This window comes from Ranitomeya variabilis, chromosome 3, assembly GCF_051348905.1.
Source record: "Ranitomeya variabilis isolate aRanVar5 chromosome 3, aRanVar5.hap1, whole genome shotgun sequence".
In the NCBI taxonomy this organism is placed as follows: Eukaryota; Metazoa; Chordata; class Amphibia; order Anura; family Dendrobatidae; genus Ranitomeya; species Ranitomeya variabilis.
In genome coordinates, this window is record NC_135234.1 from 785,288,143 (window position 1) to 785,308,357 (window position 20,215).

At 50.1% G+C, this 20,215-nt stretch overlaps 1 protein-coding gene across 1 annotated transcript in view; it reads left to right on the forward strand.

The window, feature by feature from the left end:
- The window catches only part of LOC143817524 (transient receptor potential cation channel subfamily M member 2-like), an 868,795-nt gene that overhangs the window by 319,125 nt on the left and 529,455 nt on the right, over positions 1–20,215 (forward strand). Inside the window, exon 27 of the mRNA XM_077299005.1 lies at positions 14,616–14,767. Coding sequence (XP_077155120.1) covers positions 14,616–14,767 — 152 coding nt within the window. The remainder of the gene's footprint in view (positions 1–14,615; positions 14,768–20,215) is intronic.

Sequence of the window (20,215 nt, forward strand, 5' to 3'; positions counted from 1 at the left end):
ATGCCATTATACAACTGGAAATCAGGATTGATCTCCACTTCCATGAGCAAGCTCTGGAACAAGCTTCAGTGTCTCCTTGTGCCAGAAGATCTCCCGGGCTTGCTCTAAAAGTCCAGGCTTCTTTGCTTTTGCAAGTGACACCACTAGCTTCCCAACTAATACAGGTTCAGCGCACTACATTTTCTGTACAGGAATAACAGCAGAGGTACAGAGAGAACATTTGTATGTATTGTGGTGGCAAGGGAAATTTTGTTTGACAGTGCCAAGTGAGACCAGGAAACGTGAGCATCTAGGGTTGGCCCGAAAGACGACCCTAGGTGAGAGTAATTGCTCTTCAAGAATAATGTCTGAAGTTATCTTGAATTGACAGGAGAGGTCCCTCTCCATTTCTGCTCATTTGAATTCCGGCTCCGCTGCGACTTCATTCATCTATATCTCTTCCATTGACTTCAGCTCCCTACACAAAGGCTGGAGTCCTTCAGTGCTGCATCACCCTGATACCGAGAAGCAGTTTCTTTTGGAGGTAAATGCCATTGCCGGTGAATTCTCTCTCATGCAGTTTTTACTCCAAACTGTTTTCACTAGCTGAGCTAAATTATACTATTGTAAATCGTGAACTTCGGGATGGTTCTCGAGGAGTGGAAACATCTACTGGAGGGTATCAGCTCCCCGATGATTTCCATGGATTATAAAAATCTGACCACCTTGCAGTCTGCCCAGCGGTTGAAACTCTCAGCACATCACCGTCCAGATCAGGATTATTGAGGCAGCCCCTGTCCTTTTAAAGTACATTCCTCTGGTCAAGACCTTTGTCCTCTCTGTTAAGCAGAAAGAAAGTTCTGTCCTGGAGACAAGTCCAAGTTTGCCATTCATATGGGCATACATAAGTCCACCGAGCTGATCACTCACCTCTTCTGGTGACTCTTGATCAGGGGCTGGCTGGCAAGTTTTGGCCTGGGGGGCAAGTACACAGCAGTGGCCCATTAGCAGCGGCACATCCTTAGGGTACGTGTCCACGGTCAGGAAACGCTGCGTGGTTGACGCTGCGTGGGGCCGCAGCGTCATACACGCAGCGTCCAGATGTTCCAGCATAGTGGAGGGGATTTTTTGAAATCCCGTGTCCACTATGCGTGGAAACACGCACGCGGCGGCCCTGCGACTCCGGACATGCTGCACGTCTTTTCAGATCGCAGCATGTCCGTGTTCCTTGCGGCGACGCTGCATCGCCGCAAGGAATAACACAGGGCCCTATGCGAGGGGAGCGATGATACCGGATGTGTACAATGAACACATCCGGCATCATCGCGTCCCAGAAGGGGGCGGGGCTTAGCGCGGAGCGGGTTTGCCGCTCCGACGATACCGCCGGCCATCCTGATCGTGGACACATACCCTCATTGTGTTTACCTCTGGCTGATTTTAAAAGGGAGTAGAGGTTACAAGAGTTTGAAAAGATAAAGTCGGAGTAATGATGGGATAGTTGTGGTCAAATGCTGACTAGATTCTCATCCACTTCTCTCAGAGAGCTACTCAGAGAGTTGTCTCAGACTCTAGTCTGCTCGTGAGCATCGCAAGTATGCAAACTCATACTTGCAATCACTACGCTGGCAATTCCAGGGAATCGTGACCATGTGCACAGTGCTCTATCATGATTCGGTAACGTGCCATCACACAGAATCACTGCAGAAAATCATCTAGAGCCCAGGAAACAGTGTTGGAAAAAAGAAGTGTGTGGCTTGGAAATTGCATTTTGTCCTCATAGAATTGATTCATATATACTCACCTCCATTGTAAAACAAACAAAACAGTCCACCTTAAGAAACAGTCATCAACTTTTTCTTTAAATCTGTGTAAGGCTATGTGCACAAGTTCAGGATTTTTCACTTTTTTCCCCTATAAAAACACGATAAAGACTCTTAAAAACCGCATACATATGCATCCCATCATTTATAATGCATTCCACAATTTGTGCATACGTTGCGTTTTTTTCCACTAAAAAAGCACATCGCAGTAAAAAACGCAGCATGTTCATGAATTTTCCGCTATATAATGCATTGGGAAAGCTCCGGAATAAAAAACGCAAAAAAAACCGCAAGCGGATTTCCTGCAGAAAAAGTCCAGTTTTGTTTAGGAAAATTCTGCAGAAAATCCTGACGTGTGCACATAGCCTAAATGTTAGTTTAGTGCAGTGTCAGTGTGTTAATGCACTCACAGATCGCAGTCTTCTCCAGTATACAGCGTTGCTCCTCTTCTAAGTCACCTGAGGGCTACTCCGACTCTACAGGTCACACTGTGCTCAGTGACCCATAAGTGGCTTTTACAATATAAGTCTATGGAGCATGAGAACCAGGCTCAAAATGAGGATCCATAGACTTACATTGTAAAGAGACTGACAGGTCATATACAGGAGCTTCTCACAAAATGACAATATCATCAAAAAGTGAATTTATTTCATTTCTTCGATACAAAAAGTGAACCTCCTATATTATATAGAGTCATTACACACAGGAGGATTCTTTTAGGGTGCGTGTCCACGGTCCGGATTGAGCGGAAAACCCGCTCCACCCAAAGCCCCGCTCCACCCAAAGCCCCGCTCCACCCAAAGCCCCGCTCCACCCAAAGCCCCGCTCCACCCAAAGCCCCGCTCCACCCAAAGCCCCGCCCCCTTCTGTACGAGCGGTGATTCCGGATGTGTTCATTGCACACATCCGGAATCACCGCACCTCACACATAGGGCCCTGTGTTTTACCTTGCGGAGACGGATCATTACCGCAAGGTGAACAGACATGCTGTGTTCTAAAAAGACGCGCCGCGTGTCCATAATCGCAGGGCCGCCGGGTGCATGTTCACACGCATAGTGGAGACGGGATTTCATAACATCCCCTCCACTATGCTGTAACATCTGGACGCTGCGGGTTGAACACTGCGGTTGTACGCAGCTTTCAATCTGCAGCTAATCCGGATGTAATCCAGCCCGTGCTATGTGATATATCAGTTACATATCATCTGTATACACATCAAATATAATTTCTCAGAGGGGCCACGTGACAGACCATGACTGTCGTGGAGGCCAAACCAATAAGCTGAAATTAATTCTGCTCAGGGCAGAGCATAGTTCTGCGCATGTGCGGGCAAAGAGCGCTGACGCATGAGCATTATACAGTAGTACTGTGCTGTGCCCTCAGCAGGGCAGACAGAAGAGCGCCTGCACAGCAGGAGCACAATGGGGAACACTGTGTGGATGACATAGGATGCAACACCCAAACGAAGGAGGGAAGGAGAACACCATCGCAAGATGAGAGGAGGCACAAGACCAGCGGCGTCCATCGGACCGGACTGCCCAGTAGGTGAGTATAATAAAACCTATTTTTTTACGTCACAGGGCGTCATATACACAGCATTAGAACACTGTCACATGGGGCTGAAAGGTGGTGGTCATAGGTTATATGGTAATAACCTGGTGACAGGTTCCCTTTAAGTATACTGACATCTCCCGTATATACAGTATGAGTCCACACACAGCCCGCCATATGAGGTATGAGCCTCCACATAACTTCTTTATCTGCAGCATGAGCTGTCACTTAACCCCTTACATGGAGTGTGAGCTCAACAGGTTCCCCCTATATACAGTATGAGCCCTCACATAGATCCTTATATTTAGTGTGAGTCCTCACATAGCCCTCTATGTACAGTATGAGCCGCCTCATAGACACTTACAAAAAATGTGAGCCCCCACATGGCCCTCTATGTTTCGTATGAGCCCTCACATGGCCTCTCTATATACAGTATGAGCCCCAAATAGCCCCCTATATTCAGTATGAGCCCCTATATAGTATGAGCCCTCACATAGCCCCTATATATAGGCACACGTCCTACATATTAATGTATTTTAGCCAAGGTTTTGGGCAATAGATACTATTTAGACTCATGCTGCTATATCGTATATCTATGCTGCTAAAATTCTAAATTATATGAGTTAATTTGCCTCAGTTTTCTTTCAGTACCATTTCCTGTTTTAAATCATTTTAATATTGAAATAATAATTTATATTTTTAATACAAGTTTTTGTCACTTCTATTTTATACCAGCAACCAATTGGTGCTTTAGGTATAAAGGTTGTATAGACATGAGATGATGTATATTACAGTGATGGCGAAGCTTTTACAGACCGAGTGCCCAAACTGCAATCTAAAACCCACTTATTTATCACAAAGTGCCAACACGGCAATTTAACCGCAATACTGAGGTTTTATATTAGAAAGACAACTCCTACATTAGCGCCCTATAGTGTCTATACTATAGAATAACAAAGAATGATGACCCCATCACAGTGTGATTTTCCAAAGGTAAACCCAACACAGCTCTCCATACAGTATAATCTGCACAAAATGTCCTCCATACAGTGTAATGGGCCTCACATAGTGCTCTATACAGCATAACGGGGCTCTGCATTGCCTTCCATACAGAATTATGGTCCCACATAGTGCTTGATACAGCATTGTGGTCCCAAATGATGCTCCATTCTGTATAATGGCCCCACATAGTGCTCCATACTGTATAATGGCCACACATGATGCTCCATACTGTATTCCATACTGTATAATGGCCACACATAGTGCTCAATACTGTATAATGGTCCCACATAATGCTCCATACTGTATAATGGCCCCACATGAAGCTCCATACTGTATAATGGCCACACATTGTGCTCCATACAGTATAATAGCCCCACATGATGCTCCATACTGTAAAATGGAACCAGATGATGCTCCATACTGTATAATGCCCCACGTGATGCTCCATACTGTATAATGGCCACACAGTGCTCCATACTGTATAATGGAACCAGATGATGATCCATACTGTATAATGGCCCCACTTGATGCTTCATACTGTATAATGGACACACATAGTGCTCCATACTGTATAATGGCCACATATGATGCTGCATACAGTATAATGGCCACACATGATGCTGCATACAGTATAATGGCCACACATCATGCTGCATACAGTATAATGGCCACACATCATGCTGCATACAGTATAATGGCCACACATCATGCTGCATACAGTATAATGGCCACACATCATGCTGCATACAGTATAATGGCCACACATCATGCTGCATACAGTATAATGGCCACACATCATGCTGCATACAGTATAATGGCCACACATCATGCTGCATACAGTATAATGGTCCCATGTGACGCTGCATATAGTATAATGGCCTCACATTAAAAAAAAAATCCACTTACCTCTGCCCGTTCCAACGCTGATCTGGTCTCTTCATCTATCAGTCCTACCTGTGGGCATGAGCGCCATCTTGGCAATAGTGCCGCAACCACTCTTCTCAGCCCGCACGCCATCCTCGTCCTCAGCCCGTGCGAGATCCCCGTCCTCAGCCCGTGCGCAGACTGATGGAACGGCGCGTGGCCTGATGGGGGAGTTAGGAGCAGAGGAGAGTGGTGGCAGCGATAGTGCTGAGATGGCGCATGTGCCCACCGGGAGGGCTCTGTGTGCCCCCTCTGGCATGCGTGCCATAGGTTCACCACCACTGGTATATTACACACCAGTCATACACTAATCTGTGTAGTAATGTCCTATACTATGAGCACATGCCTGCAGTGTTATATGCACTGATCACACCAGAAACTGGCTGCAGACCTCACATTATAATGTATGGAATTATATGTGACATATAATGTTCTGGAGCCAGGCTCAGGAGCAGTCAGTGCAGGATGACTCTGTATACTGGGGTCTGACCCTGACTGGGAGTTATTGCTGCAGTTTGAACTTTCCTGCAGATCGGGTGACGCTGGAGCCTATGACTCCCACTGACAGATCGACCTGAGCTGCATGAAAGTTCACACTGGTGCAATAAATCCTCACACCGTGCTTCAGAGCCTCCGACCAGGATCCGGCCCTGTCCCTGACCTCTTCTCTGAAGCTGCTGTCTCATACCGGAGGATGGCAGGAAGCATCCTGGCCAGCGCGCTGCTGAGGTGAGATCAGAAGACACGCCCACACAGTGTGCAGAAGAGTGGGCGTGTCTACAACACAGGGATGGCCGCCCGGCATTTGTACACGTTAGTACAGTGCCACTAGCCTTCCTCTAGGCAGCAAAGGGCCAGGCGTCCCACAACTGCTGCTGGGGGGACCGGCCCGCAACTGCTGCCGGGGGGACCAGCCTGGGGGGCACTTGCCCCTTTGCCACCTGGCCCAGTCCGCCCCTGCTCTTGATGCTCCAGTATGTCCAGGACTTCCTAAACACTTGTTCACAATGTGTTAGAAACAAGTCTCTTGGCTTCCTCTAGCCTCTGCTGGTTCCTTCTGTTTTCTGGCAACATATCACTATGGATTTCATCACGGATCTGCCCCTCTTTACGTGGGTTGCAACACCATCTGGGTTGTGGTTGATTGGTTCGCTAGGATAGATTATTTCGTACCTTTGACCAGCTTCCCTTCCACTCCTCAGCTCGCCATGCAAGTCTTCCAGCATGTATTTTGTCTGCACGATCTCCACATAGTCTCTGGTCATGGAGTCCAGTTAACTTCTAAGTTTTGGAGAGCCCTGTGCAAACTTCTTAATGTCCAGCTGGACTTCTCCTCCGCATACCATCCACACATCAATGGGCAAGTGGAATGGGTAAACCAGATCCTCGAGAGCTATCTTCATCACCGTTCAGGATGAATGGGTACAAGAACCCTCTCTTATGTCTACTACTTTGGGGTTCCTGCAGCTGCTGCCTTTTACGGCAACTTCTCAGAACATTTGTCTGAAGGTGTCTTCATATATGTTTGCTCCTCGGTACTTTGGTCCTTTCAAAATTCTCAAACAGGTCATCCCGATACTCTATAAACGTCAGCTGCCACAAAGTCTAAGGATCCAGAATGCCTTCCAGGTAAATCGCTTGAAACCAATAGTCGTGAATCGATTCTCCAAGGTTTGTTTTCCTGCACCTACATCCGTTGCTGAAGGCTCATTGGATGTGTTAAAGGGAAGGTACCGCGTTTGTAGATAATTAATAAATCACTTTAATGTAGCATAATATGCTGCTATAACCAAGTTTTAAATGCATGTGAAACAGATTTCGTGTGTTATATGAGTTTAAAGAAGGCACTGGGGGCTGACATCTTGGTTTCACAGCAGTAGCACGACACTATCAGTGTCATTTTACGGCACCCCATGGACATAGGGTCAGCGCCGGTCTATTGTCTCCTATCTCTTAACATTGCAGCAGCATTAGCAGTGAGCTGGGCACGCCTCTGTGGGCTGCACAATTCACTGCTGTAGGTGTGACTAGCAGCCATTTCATTATAGCCCAGTGCTATCTGCCCAGCTCCACTTACTCTCTATCGCAGGAGATATATCTATATATGTATCTCTCCCCTCCCTCCACAATGCCTGGCCATTCACTGCAGACCTGGAGCTCCTTCTTATTACTGAGGGATGAGTCACAGACAGCTCTGCACAGACAATGCTGCTCCATACACACCACATAAACTAACTGTGCTTCTGATGCAGTAACTGCTGGTGATAGCAGATCACAGGGCAGTCACACACAAAATGGCTCTGCCCTGTGATGCTGCTCTTCATTCTGCCCCAGGGATATTAGACCACCCAAAAGGGGGGGGGGGGGAATGCTGATGTCAGCAGTTACTGCCCCAATTTTCCAGCTAACAGTAAAGCTGGTAAGTCTCACTATAGCTGCTTGAGGTCTAAAACGGAAAATGCTCCCCCTAGTGGTCAATATATATATTTGTAAGAAAATATATTTTTCATATAGAAATATTTGCAAACATTGCATTAATACATTTTATTTACTATTTTAAGCTTAATTTCACACAAAAAAAAAAACTACAAAAAAACTGGTGGCACCTTCCCTTTAAAGGTAAAGGATATTTTGGACTTTAAGAAGGTCGGTGAAAAGACTATTTGGTTGTCTGAAGTGGTTTGGTCCCAAAGAAATGTCTTTGGAGCCTGCTGGGAACATCCACACCCCTGTCATCCTTGAGAGGTTCCTCCGATGGACTGGCCAATAAAGGAGGGTGTATAAGGGGGTACTGTCACAGTGGTAACTCGTACGCCTCCTCAGCGCCCCTCTACTCACTGTGACATTTATGTAGAATTAAGGTGGCATGCTCGGTTTATGCAGGAATTAACCTGCAAGGTTCTGCAAAGGTTAGGTTCCCTGGCCTTTCCCGTGCTAACAGAGCCTTTATTAGGCACCCATCCTATGCTGTTACCATCCATTCATGTGTTCCTTCTTATTCCACTTACTGTTACTGACCTGGCTGTTTACCAGTTCTGTCTGACATCTCAGCTCCTGACCTCAGCTACGTTTACTGATACTGTGCTGCATGCCCCGACCTCAGACCGTTTGACTATGATGATGCCTCACCCTCTGTACCTTGAAAATATGCATCTGACTCTGGTCAGCTGCTGCAGACTCGGGGACTGCCCAGGAGTGGCGCCCGGGGCGCAATGGGTCCACACCCACCAGCGTTACACTGTGACTCTTCCTCTCGGATCATTTGGGTCAGCCGTGAGTATTTTCCTCTGCTCATTGCATTCACACCTCCTCTCTCTGGGGCATTCTACAGTCCTCTTCTCAGTGTGCTTCTGTGTCCTCTTGTCAGTGCTCTCCTGTGTCCTCTCCTCGGTGTGCTCTCCTGTGTCCTCTCCTCGGTGCTCTCCTGTGTCCTTTCCTCAGTGCTCTCCTGTGTCCTCTCCTCAGTGCTCTCCTGTGTCCTCTCCTCAGGGCGTTCTTGTGTCCTCTCCTCAGTGCTCTCCTGTGTCCTCTCCTCGGTGCTCTCCTGTGTCCTCTCCTCAGTGCGCTCCTGTGTCCTCTCCTCGGTGTGCTCTCCTGTGTCCTTTCCTCAGTGCTCTCCTGTGTCCTCTCCTCGGTGCTCTCCTGTGTCCTCTCCTCGGTGCCCTCCTGTGTCCTCTCCTCAGTGCTCTCTTGTGTCCTCTCCTCAGTGCTCTCCTGTGTCCTCTCGGTGTGCTCTCCTGTGTCCTCTCCTCGGTGCTCTCCTGTGTCCTCTCCTCAGTGCTCTCCTGTGTCCTTTCCTCAGTGCTCTCCTGTGTCCTCTCCTCGGTGCCCTCCTGTGTCCTCTCCTCGGTGCTCTCTTGTGTCCTCTCCTCAGTGCTCTCCTGTGTCCTCTCGGTGTGCTCTCCTGTGTCCTCTCCTCGGTGCTCTCCTGTGTCCTCTCCTCAGTGCTCTCCTGTGTCCTTTCCTCAGTGCTCTCCTGTGTCCTCTCCTCGGTGCGCTCTTGTGTCCTCTCCTCGGTGTGCGCTCCTGTGTCCTCTCCTCGGTGCTCTCCTGTGTCCTTTCCTCAGTGCTCTCCTGTGTCCTCTCCTCGGTGTGCTCTTCTGTGTCCTCTCCTCAGGGCGTTCTTGTGTCCTCTCCTCAGTGCTCTCCTGTGTCCTTTCCTCAGTGCTCTCCTGTGTCCTCTCCTCAGGGCGTTCTTGTGTCCTCTCCTCAGTGCTCTCTTGTGTCCTTTCCTCGGTGCTCTCCTGTGTTCTCTGCTCAGGACGTTCTTGTGTCCTCTCCTCGGTGCTCTCCTGTGTCCTCTCCTCGGTGCTCTCCTGTGTCCTCTCCTCGGTGTGCTCTCCTGTGTCCTTTCCTCAGTGCTCTCCTGTGTCCTCTCCTCGGTGCGCTCTTGTGTCCTCTCCTCGGTGTGCGCTCCTGTGTCCTCTCCTCGGTGCTCTCCTGTGTCCTTTCCTCAGTGCTCTCCTGTGTCCTCTCCTCGGTGTGCTCTTCTGTGTCCTCTCCTCAGGGCGTTCTTGTGTCCTCACCTCAGGGCGTTCTTGTGTCCTCTCCTCAGTGCTCTCCTGTGTCCTTTCCTCAGTGCTCTCCTGTGTCCTCTCCTCAGGGCGTTCTTGTGTCCTCTCCTCAGTGCTCTCCTGTGTCCTTTCCTCAGTGCTCTCCTGTGTCCTCTCCTCAGGGCGTTCTTGTGTCCTCTCCTCAGTGCTCTCTTGTGTCCTTTCCTCGGTGCTCTCCTGTGTCCTCTCCTCGGTGCTCTCCTGTGTCCTCTCCTCAGTGCTCTCCTGTGTCCTTTCCTCAGTGCTCTCCTGTGTCCTCTCCTCAGTGCTCTCCTGTGTCCTCTCCTCGGTGCTCTCCTGTGTCCTCTCCTCGGTGCTCTCCTGTGTCCTTTCCTCAGTGCTCTCCTGTGTCCTCTCCTCGGTGTGCTCTTCTGTGTCCTCTCCTCAGGGCGTTCTTGTGTCCTCTCCTCAGTGCTCTCCTGTGTCCTTTCCTCAGTGCTCTCCTGTGTCCTCTCCTCAGGGCGTTCTTGTGTCCTCTCCTCAGTGCTCTCTTGTGTCCTTTCCTCGGTGCTCTCCTGTGTTCTCTGCTCAGGACGTTCTTGTGTCCTCTCCTCGGTGCTCTCCTGTGTCCTCTCCTCGGTGCTCTCCTGTGTCCTCTCCTCGGTGTGCTCTCCTGTGTCCTTTCCTCAGTGCTCTCCTGTGTCCTCTCCTCGGTGCGCTCTTGTGTCCTCTCCTCGGTGTGCGCTCCTGTGTCCTCTCCTCGGTGCTCTCCTGTGTCCTTTCCTCAGTGCTCTCCTGTGTCCTCTCCTCGGTGTGCTCTTCTGTGTCCTCTCCTCAGGGCGTTCTTGTGTCCTCACCTCAGGGCGTTCTTGTGTCCTCTCCTCAGTGCTCTCCTGTGTCCTTTCCTCAGTGCTCTCCTGTGTCCTCTCCTCAGGGCGTTCTTGTGTCCTCTCCTCAGTGCTCTCCTGTGTCCTTTCCTCAGTGCTCTCCTGTGTCCTCTCCTCAGGGCGTTCTTGTGTCCTCTCCTCAGTGCTCTCTTGTGTCCTTTCCTCGGTGCTCTCCTGTGTCCTCTCCTCGGTGCTCTCCTGTGTCCTCTCCTCGGTGCTCTCCTGTGTCCTCTCCTCAGTGCTCTCCTGTGTCCTTTCCTCAGTGCTCTCCTGTGTCCTCTCCTCAGGGCGTTTTGTGTCCTCTCCTCAGTGCTCTCCTGTGTCCTCTCCTCGGTGTGCTCTCCTGTGTCCTCTCCTCAGTGCTCTCCTGTGTCCTCTCCTCGGTGTGCTCTCCTGTGTCCTCTCCTCGGTGCTCTCCTGTGTCCTCTCCTCGGTGTGCTCTCCTGTGTCCTCTCCTCAGTGCTCTCCTGTGTCCTTTCCTCAGTGCTCTCCTGTGTCCTCTCCTCGGTGCTCTCCTGTGTCCTCTCCTCGGTGCTCTCCTGTGTCCTTTCCTCAGTGCTCTCCTGTGTCCTCTCCTCAGGGCGTTCTTGTGTCCTCTCCTCAGTGCTCTCTTGTGTCCTTTCCTCGGTGCTCTCCTGTGTCCTCTCCTCGGTGTGCTCTCCTGTGTCCTCTCCTCAGTGCTCTCCTGTGTCCTCTCCTCGGTGTGCTCTCCTGTGTACTCTCCTCGGTGCTCTTCTGTGTCCTCTCCTCGGTGCTCTCCTGTGTCCTCTCCTCGGTGCTCTCCTGTGTCCTTTCCTCAGTGCTCTCCTGTGTCCTCTCCTCAGGGCGTTCTTGTGTCCTCTCCTCAGTGCTCTCTTGTGTCCTTTCCTCGGTGCTCTCCTGTGTCCTCTCCTCGGTGTGCTCTCCTGTGTCCTCTCCTCAGTGTTCTCCTGTGTCCTCTCCTCGGTGTGCTCTCCTGTGTCCTCTCCTCGGTGCTCTCCTGTGTCCTCTCCTCAGTGCCCTCCTGTGTCCTCTCCTCAGGGCGTTCTTGTGTCCTCTCCTCAGGGCGTTCTTGTTTCCTCTCCTCAATGCTCTCCTGTGTCCTCTCCTCAGTGCTCTCCTGTGTCCTTTCCTCAGTGCTCTCCTGTGTCCTCTCCTCAGGGCGTTCTTGTGTCCTCTCCTCAGTGCTCTCCTGTGTCCTTTCCTCAGTGCTCTCCTGTGTCCTCTCCTCAGGGCGTTCTTGTGTCCTCTCCTCAGTGCTCTCCTGTGTCCTTTCCTCAGTGCTCTCCTGTGTCCTCTCCTCAGTGCTCTCTTGTGTCCTTTCCTCGGTGCGCTCTTGTGTCCTCTCCTCGGTGCGCTCTTGTGTCCTCTCCTCGGTGCTCTCCTGTGTCCTCTCCTCAGTGCTCTCCTGTGTCCTCTCCTCGGTGCTCTCCTGTGTCCTCTCCTCAGTGCTCTCTTGTGTCCTTTCCTCGGTGCTCTCCTGTGTCCTCTCCTCGGTGTGCTCTCCTGTGTCCTCTCCTCAGTGCTCTCCTGTGTCCTCTCCTCGGTGTGCTCTCCTGTGTCCTCTCCTCGGTGCTCTCCTGTGTCCTCTCCTCGGTGCTCTCCTGTGTCCTCTCCTCAGTGCTCTCCTGTGTCCTTTCCTCAGTGCTCTCCTGTGTCCTCTCCTCAGGGCGTTCTTGTGTCCTCTCCTCAGTGCTCTCTTGTGTCCTTTCCTCGGTGCTCTCCTGTGTCCTCTCCTCGGTGTGCTCTCCTGTGTCCTCTCCTCAGTGCTCTCCTGTGTCCTCTCCTCGGTGTGCTCTCCTGTGTCCTCTCCTCAGTGCTCTCCTGTGTCCTTTCCTCAGTGCTCTCCTGTGTCCTCTCCTCAGGGCGTTCTTGTGTCCTCTCCTCAGTGCTCTCTTGTGTCCTTTCCTCGGTGCTCTCCTGTGTCCTCTCCTCGGTGTGCTCTCCTGTGTCCTCTCCTCAGTGCTCTCCTGTGTCCTCTCCTCGGTGTGCTCTCCTGTGTCCTCTCCTCGGTGCTCTCCTGTGTCCTCTCCTCAGTGCCCTCCTGTGTCCTCTCCTCAGGGCGTTCTTGTGTCCTCTCCTCAGTGCTCTCCTGTGTCCTCTCCTCAGTGCTCTCCTGTGTCCTTTCCTCAGTGCTCTCCTGTGTCCTCTCCTCAGGGCGTTCTTGTGTCCTCTCCTCAGTGCTCTCCTGTGTCCTTTCCTCAGTGCTCTCCTGTGTCCTCTCCTCAGGGCGTTCTTGTGTCCTCTCCTCAGTGCTCTCCTGTGTCCTTTCCTCAGTGCTCTCCTGTGTCCTCTCCTCAGTGCTCTCTTGTGTCCTTTCCTCGGTGCGCTCTTGTGTCCTCTCCTCGGTGCGCTCTTGTGTCCTCTCCTCAGTGCTCTCCTGTGTCCTCTCCTCGGTGCTCTCCTGTGTCCTCTCCTCAGTGCTCTCCTGTGTCCTCTCCTCAGTGCTCTCCTGTGTCCTTTCCTCGGTGCTCTCCTGTGTCCTCTCCTCGGTGCTCCCCTGTGTCCTCTCCTCAGTGCTCTCCTGTGTCCTCTCTTCGGTGTGCTCTCCTGTGTCCTCTCCTCGGTGTGCTCTCCTGTGTCCTCTCCTCGGTGTGCTCTTCTGTGTCCTCTCTTCAGTGCTCTCCTGTGTCCTCTCAGTGCTCTCCTGTGTCCTCTCTTCAGTGCTCTCCTGTGTCCTCTCCTCGGTGTGCTCTCCTGTGTCCTCTCCTCGGTGTGCTCTTCTGTGTCCTCTCTTCAGTGCTCTCCTGTGTCCTCTCCTCGGTGTGCTCCTGTGTCCTCTCCTCGGTGCGCTCTTGTGTCCTCTCCTCAGTGCGCTCTCCTGTGTCCTCTCCTCGGTGTGCTCTCCTGTGTCCTCTCCTCGGTGTGCTCTCCTGTGTCCTCTCCTCGGTGTGCTCTCCTGTGTCCTCTCCTCGGTGTGCTCTCCTGTGTCCTCTCCTCGGTGTGCTCTCCTGTGTCCTCTCCTCGGTGTGCTCTCCTGTGTCCTCTCCTCGGTGTGCTCTCCTGTGTCCTCTCCTCGGTGTGCTCTCCTGTGTCCTCTCCTCGGTGTGCTCTCCTGTGTCCTCTCCTCGGTGTGCGCTCCTGTGTCCTCTCCTCGGTGTGCTCTCCTGTGTCCTTTCCTCGGTGCTCTCCTGTGTCCTCTCCTCGGTGCTCCCCTGTGTCCTCTCCTCAGTGCTCTCCCGTGTCCTTTCCTCAGTATTCTCCTGTGTCCTTTCCTCGGTGCGCTCTTGTGTCCTCTCCTCGGTGCTCTCCCGTGTCCTCTCCTCGGTGCGCTCTTGTGTCCTCTCCTCGGTGCGCTCTTGTGTCCTCTCCTCAGTGCTCTTCCGTGTCCTCTCCTTGGTGTGCTCTTGTGTCCTCTCCTTGGTGCGCTCTTGTGTCCTCTCCTCGGTGCGCTCTTGTGTCCTCTCCTCGGTGCGCTCTTGTGTCCTTTCCTCGGTGCGCTCTTGTGTCCTCTCCTTGGTGCTCTCCCGTGTCCTCTCCTCGGTGCGCTCTTGGGTCCTCTCCTCGGTGCGCTCGTGTCCTCTCCTCGGTGCGCTCGTGTCCTCTCCTCGGTGCGCTCGTGTCCTCTCCTCGGTGCGCTCGTGTCCTCTCCTCGGTGCTTTCCTGTGTCCTTTCCTCGGTGCGCTCTTGTGTCCTTTCCTCAGTGCTCTCCTGTGTTCTCTGCTCAGGACGTTCTTGTGTCCTCTCCTCGGTGCTCTCCTGTGTCCTCTCCTCGGTGCGCTCTTGTGTCCTCTCCTCGGTGCTCTCGTGTCCTCTCCTCGGTGCTCTCCTGTGTCCTCTCCTCGGTGCTCTCCTGTGTCCTCTCCTCGGTGCTCTCCTGTGTCCTCTCCTCGGTGCGCTCTTGTGTCCTCTCCTCGGTGTTCTCTCCTGTGTCCTCTCCTCAGTGCTCTCCTGTGTCCTTTCCTCAGTGCTCTCCTGTGTTCTCTCCTCAGGACGTTCTTGTGTCCTCTCCTCAGTGTGATCTTGTGTCTTCTCCATAGTTCACAGCGCCTCCTCAGATTCTGATGCTGTATTAACCTCAGATACCACAGGAGACAAGAAGTGTCTGTATCACGTGAACTCTAGGATACTGCAATATCCAGACTCTAAAGTAGTCCGACAGCCAGTGCCGGATGAGCTTGTGCCATGGGAGGTAAGCAGAGTATGATGTATGTACTAATTTTATATATATGTGTATGTATGTAGCAAGTGTTTACAGTATATGGAAACTCATATTGGGAGACCCATCCTACTCACTGTATTCCATTCTCTCCCTCTTTCCTTTCACCTCTGGGGTATAACATTCATCTTCATTGCCCTTGGTGTATGACATCTGACCCCGTCGTTCCTGGTATACAACATCCAGCTCCCAGTGTATAACTTTTGAACCCTCGCCCCTGGTGTATAATATCTGGCCGCTCGCCCACCCACAGTGTATAACATGCACCCTATTGCCCCGGTGAGAATTATCTGGCCCCACACTCCCCGGTGTGTAGCCTCCACCCATGCCATGCTGCTTGTCTTTTCTATGTTACCATGTGACAGAACGGTCCGTGGTGCAGGGCTCACTAATGGCAGTACGGTCCTGTAATAGTCCTTTCATGACAATTCTTCCTCCTGGATTTTCCACCATCATCTGTGAGTGATCGGAAACCCATTACAGGTAGCTTATGGCTTCGGGGATGAGGTTTACGGAGCTATTCATGTTTATATCGTTAATCCAGAAAGATAGGCAGTATTTATAACAATGAAAACATATGAGAAGGATGCGTATATAGAACAAATGTTCTAACAATCTTTATTAAAATAAAAATAAAAAAGATTTAACTTTTAAACATACAAAGTTTACAAACTGGTAGCCAAGAGAATGCTTGGTACATGAGCCAAACAGAAATAAGTGGCACCACTACTGAGCAAACAGAATAGCAAACAATGATGGTATCCACATAAGCGTATTGCTATTGCCAACGTAACTTTGAGTGGAACACAAAGAGAACTATCAATGCATCTAATCGCCAGCAGGAGTCGTCAAGCCATAATGGCATGCCCAGGCTACCACTACTTAACAGTACATATGATAGCAAGGTATTAAACACTAGATAACAATAACATTAGTAAGTGTATCCTTAGGGTATGTGCACATGTCAGGATTTCTTGCAGAAATTTCCTGAAGAAAACTGGAAATTTTCTGCAAGAAATCCGCATTTTTTTTTCCGTTTTTTCGCGTTTTTTTTAGCATTTTGCAAGCGTAATTAGCTTGCAGAATGCTAAAGTTTTCCAAGCGATCTGTAGCATCGCTTGGAAAACTGACTGACAGGTTGGTCACACTTGTCAAACATACTGTTTGACAAGTGTGACCAACTTTTTACTATAGATGCTGCTTATGCAGCATCTATAGTAAAAGATAGAATGTTTAAAAATAATAAAAAAAATAAAAAAATGGTTATACTCACCTGCAGACAGCCGATCTCCTCGGCGGCGTCCGTTTCTATAGATGCCGGTGTGGTTAAGGACCTTAGATGACATCACGGCTTGTGATTGGTCGCGAGCGGTCACATGAGCGGTCATGCGACCAATCACAAGACAGTGACGTCATCGCAGGTCCTTCACACACAGCATCTATAGCAACGGAAGTGGCAGCGTGCACCGGAGAGGCGGGAAGACTCCGGGGGCCATCAGAGGGTGAGTATATGACTATGTTTTATTTTAATTCTTTTTTTTTTTACCAAATATAGGGTGCCCAGTCCGTGGAGGAGAGTCTCCAGAGTCTCCTCTCCTCCACCCTGGGTACCAACCGCACATGATCTGCTTACTTCCCGCATGGTGTGCACAGCCCCGTGCGGGAAGTAAGCAGATCAATGCACTCCTAGGTGTGCGGAATCCCCTGCAATTCCGCATTTTAATGAACATGTTGCTTTTTTTTCCGCGATGCGATTTTTTCGTGGAAAAAAATGCGGAATACCCTGTAAATAATAGGAGGCATATGTTAGCGGGTTTTTTTTGCATTTTTTTTCGCGTTTTTATAGCGAAAAAACATGAAAAAAACGTGAAAAATCCTAAATGTGTGCACATGGCCTTACCGATGCTCAGGAGATGGTGCCACTACCCCTACGCGCGTTTCGGTAGCGTGCCTTCATCAGGGGGAGTGACATCATACTCCCAGAATGCTCATTTTAAGCTGAGTTTAACCAATGGTGACAAGACCCCGTCCTATATATCACAACACGTAGTATGTATAGATGAACTGCCGGTGCATGTGACCTAAACATGTGACCCAACCAGATGGAATGCCGGTATTTGTAGTTTTGGATCACGGAGGACTAGAGATAAACAGTCCACCGCTAGATGGCCCCAGTCGCGGCGCACGCGACATCAACGATCCCAGAGTAGGCTGGACAAGCAGGCGCGCCCACAGCAGCTGGCGATGCAATGAGCACTGGTCACCAACCGCGCGGCCGCATACGGAAGGAGACCCGGCCTATCAGCCTGCCCACGGCCGGTGACGAGCACTGCCGCCGGCCACTCCTCCAGGACGTCAGAGCGCATGCGCACTGGCCACAGTTTCCAATAGTACAGATACATAGGCTATATGTTGTAACAGTATACAGCTACCTATGCAGTGGGGATAAGGCACAGAATCTCGACACCCAAACGACAATCAACCAGCCAGTATTTATAGCAATATACAACATGATACCAAATGGGAGCAAAACAATGATATATATACAATTATATAAAGCAAAAAGGATAGCAAAAGAGAATTACTAAACCTGATTTAATGTAAATGTCTCTGAGCTTAGCGAAGGGAAGCATTCTGGGAAAATGGACAGAACCTACAATGAGCTGCACCTGCCGGGACTGACAAATGATCCAGACCCAAATACTGCCTTTCATTCCATCAGTGCTGTGCCCACACACCTCCCCTTGATGAGCTCATGTGGGCGCTGATTGTGGGACGTGCTGAGCCTGGTGGAATTTTATGAGATTCCCAACTTACAGGACATCTTCACCCCTGGAGGTCCCAGGTTGTTGCCAAGTTATTTATTGTGCGTTTACCATTACATAGGGGTCAAACATCACCTGGATAACATCCGCTATATTTAAGTTGGAGGGTTTCTAGTGGTCCCACGGCAATGTGGGTGAATGCGTCATGTCCGTCCCTTCAGTACAACGTTGAAAATCTATATCTGATAAATATCAGATAAATTGAAACCCAAATATTTATATGTGACTACTGGACACAAGAGTTCCTTTCATCAAAGGAATCTTATGCCTGAGAAAGCAGTTCTCCTCCTCTGCATAACAGAATCTCAGACTGGTTGTCCATTTCCCAGCAAACTGTCCTGCTGTAATTAGCTGACCACTGCAGGCAGTCTCTGCTTCAAAGGGAGATTGAAGCTCTTCCTATGTTTATAATTTCTCCACTTCCCTTGTTATGATTAGTTTCTTTTCTCCCTTCCCCATATGTTCAATGTAAGTTTCCACTTCTAAAGGAGTTTGAAATGTCAGCTCTTTCTCCCTTCTGGAGAGGTCTTACGGATGTTAATTTTTCTCTGACGTCCTCTTTATCCAGCTTACTGGAAATGAAGCCACAGGGAGACGATGAAGTTATATATGTGCCTGTGGTTGCTCACTTCTAGCCATCGAGGCTGCGAACGGAACAATTACAGCCACTGCTCACTGTACAGTATATGCTGTCATCACCATTTTTGTGTTGTGTTGTGCAAAAAACGATGACTTTTAGGGTTTCCACTCCACTTTGGTTCAGCTCCACCGAAATGGACATAGCCAGGGTAGGACAGTGCATGGTCATTGTGAAGATCTGAAGTTGTGGGTTGTAATAATCACATAGGCAGATTAACATTGAAACTATTTTTATTCCTAACTTCCACCATTTTACGGCAACTCCGAATAGATGGCCACAATGAGATGCCCCTAGTCCACAAGATTGCAACCCTGTACCAGTAGTTCTACTGCCCCTGTACCAGTAGTTCTACTGCCCCCGTACCAGGTGATACACACTGTCTCCTAGCATTTGGTTGTCCCACAACTTTTGTATCTCCCGCTCATACAATCTGCAGCCTATGCTCCTCCAGACAATGGATACCACAACCGTAGCCCATATATCCAGCTCCAGCCAGCAACAGTGTATAGCACAGTCCAACCGGGGTTCTCCAAACATCTTCGTGAGTTCAGTGATGGAGCATATCTGTATTCCACCAGTTGGAGCCATGGAGAGGGAGACAGGCCCCTTTTATACCCATAGCCCTCCTTCAGAGTTTTCTCCCACAGGATTGGAGGGAGGTAATCCCTCATTGTTCAAATAACCTGCATATTTGTTCTAAGTTGTGCAGACTGGTAAATCTCAGGGGGCTGACACAATATGAAATCAGCAGGCATTCCACAAATTAACATACAACATGAGTCAACATACAGGCCCATATTAAATAATGGCTCATGTCCCTTGACCTGCTGAACAAAGGAACGATGTGCCTAGCATAATTAACAATAATTCACCCCCGAAACCAGCAGCCATAGGGTGAAGCTGTGTTGTCACATTCCTCCCCTCCTTAATTAGCCCTGAAGACTGCCTGGATCCTGACGTAGGTCGCTGTTGATGGGGCTGCCGGACATGACAGGCTTCCGATCATCCTTCTCCACTTATCGGGACAATCTATCAGCATTTATTTCAGCACAGACATGGATATATGAGGTTTCACCTTCATTAGAACAAAACTTTATATCATCTAGTTTCCTCAAAGCAGATTCCATGATGTCCTCCTTGCAGATAAACTCCCCAATCCATCCTTCTGTACATCAGCATAGCAGACACCTCCATCTCTGGGGACCCTTTACTCCATATTCACCCCCTGACCTCTGTTCTGACCTGGGAAAATACACATGTAACTGATCAGAACCAAACTTGTATCCATTGCGTTCAAACACTGCGTCCTCCGCATCCCGTGGATCCTGGAAGCTGATGAAAATGAGCAGTGTGGCCGCCCACGATTCTTCAGGGCAATGGAACTGATCCGCCTGTACAGATGGAGCAATTCCTCTATCTCTTTCCTACATCAGCCAGTATATCTCCCACATTCATGAGCCCATCCCCAGAGCGCTGACCCCCAGCCAAGGTGATGGTCACTTGTTAAATGATGTTCTTGGGAAACAATATGTGGGCTGGGCAGAGTGATGGAAGGCTCAGTGTCCCAAAGTGGATGTCACTGACCTTGAATGTCTGTATCTGGCGATGGAGGTTGGCTGATGTAGGGTGGCCAACCCACCATATAATGTGGACATGATATATCACCTTTTCTGCTGCTGGAGTATCTCAGGGGTAAAGTCGCTCAGACCCTTCTTTCGCTGCTGCACTCTTCAACCCCCCTAGGGATCGATCTCCATGTACCTCCACCCTGATGACATTTACCTTCCCAGTTCACACTCCTTCACTATAACAGGCCTTGTATTGTGTGCATTGCTCACTACTGGTGGGGGTGCTGGGGTAGTCGGCATGTTGTAATTGCTTGGTTACCTTTCGGCAAATGCAGTGGGAACTGATCCTTGGATTTGGGTTACAACATTGCCCTAGTGGCACACCAAC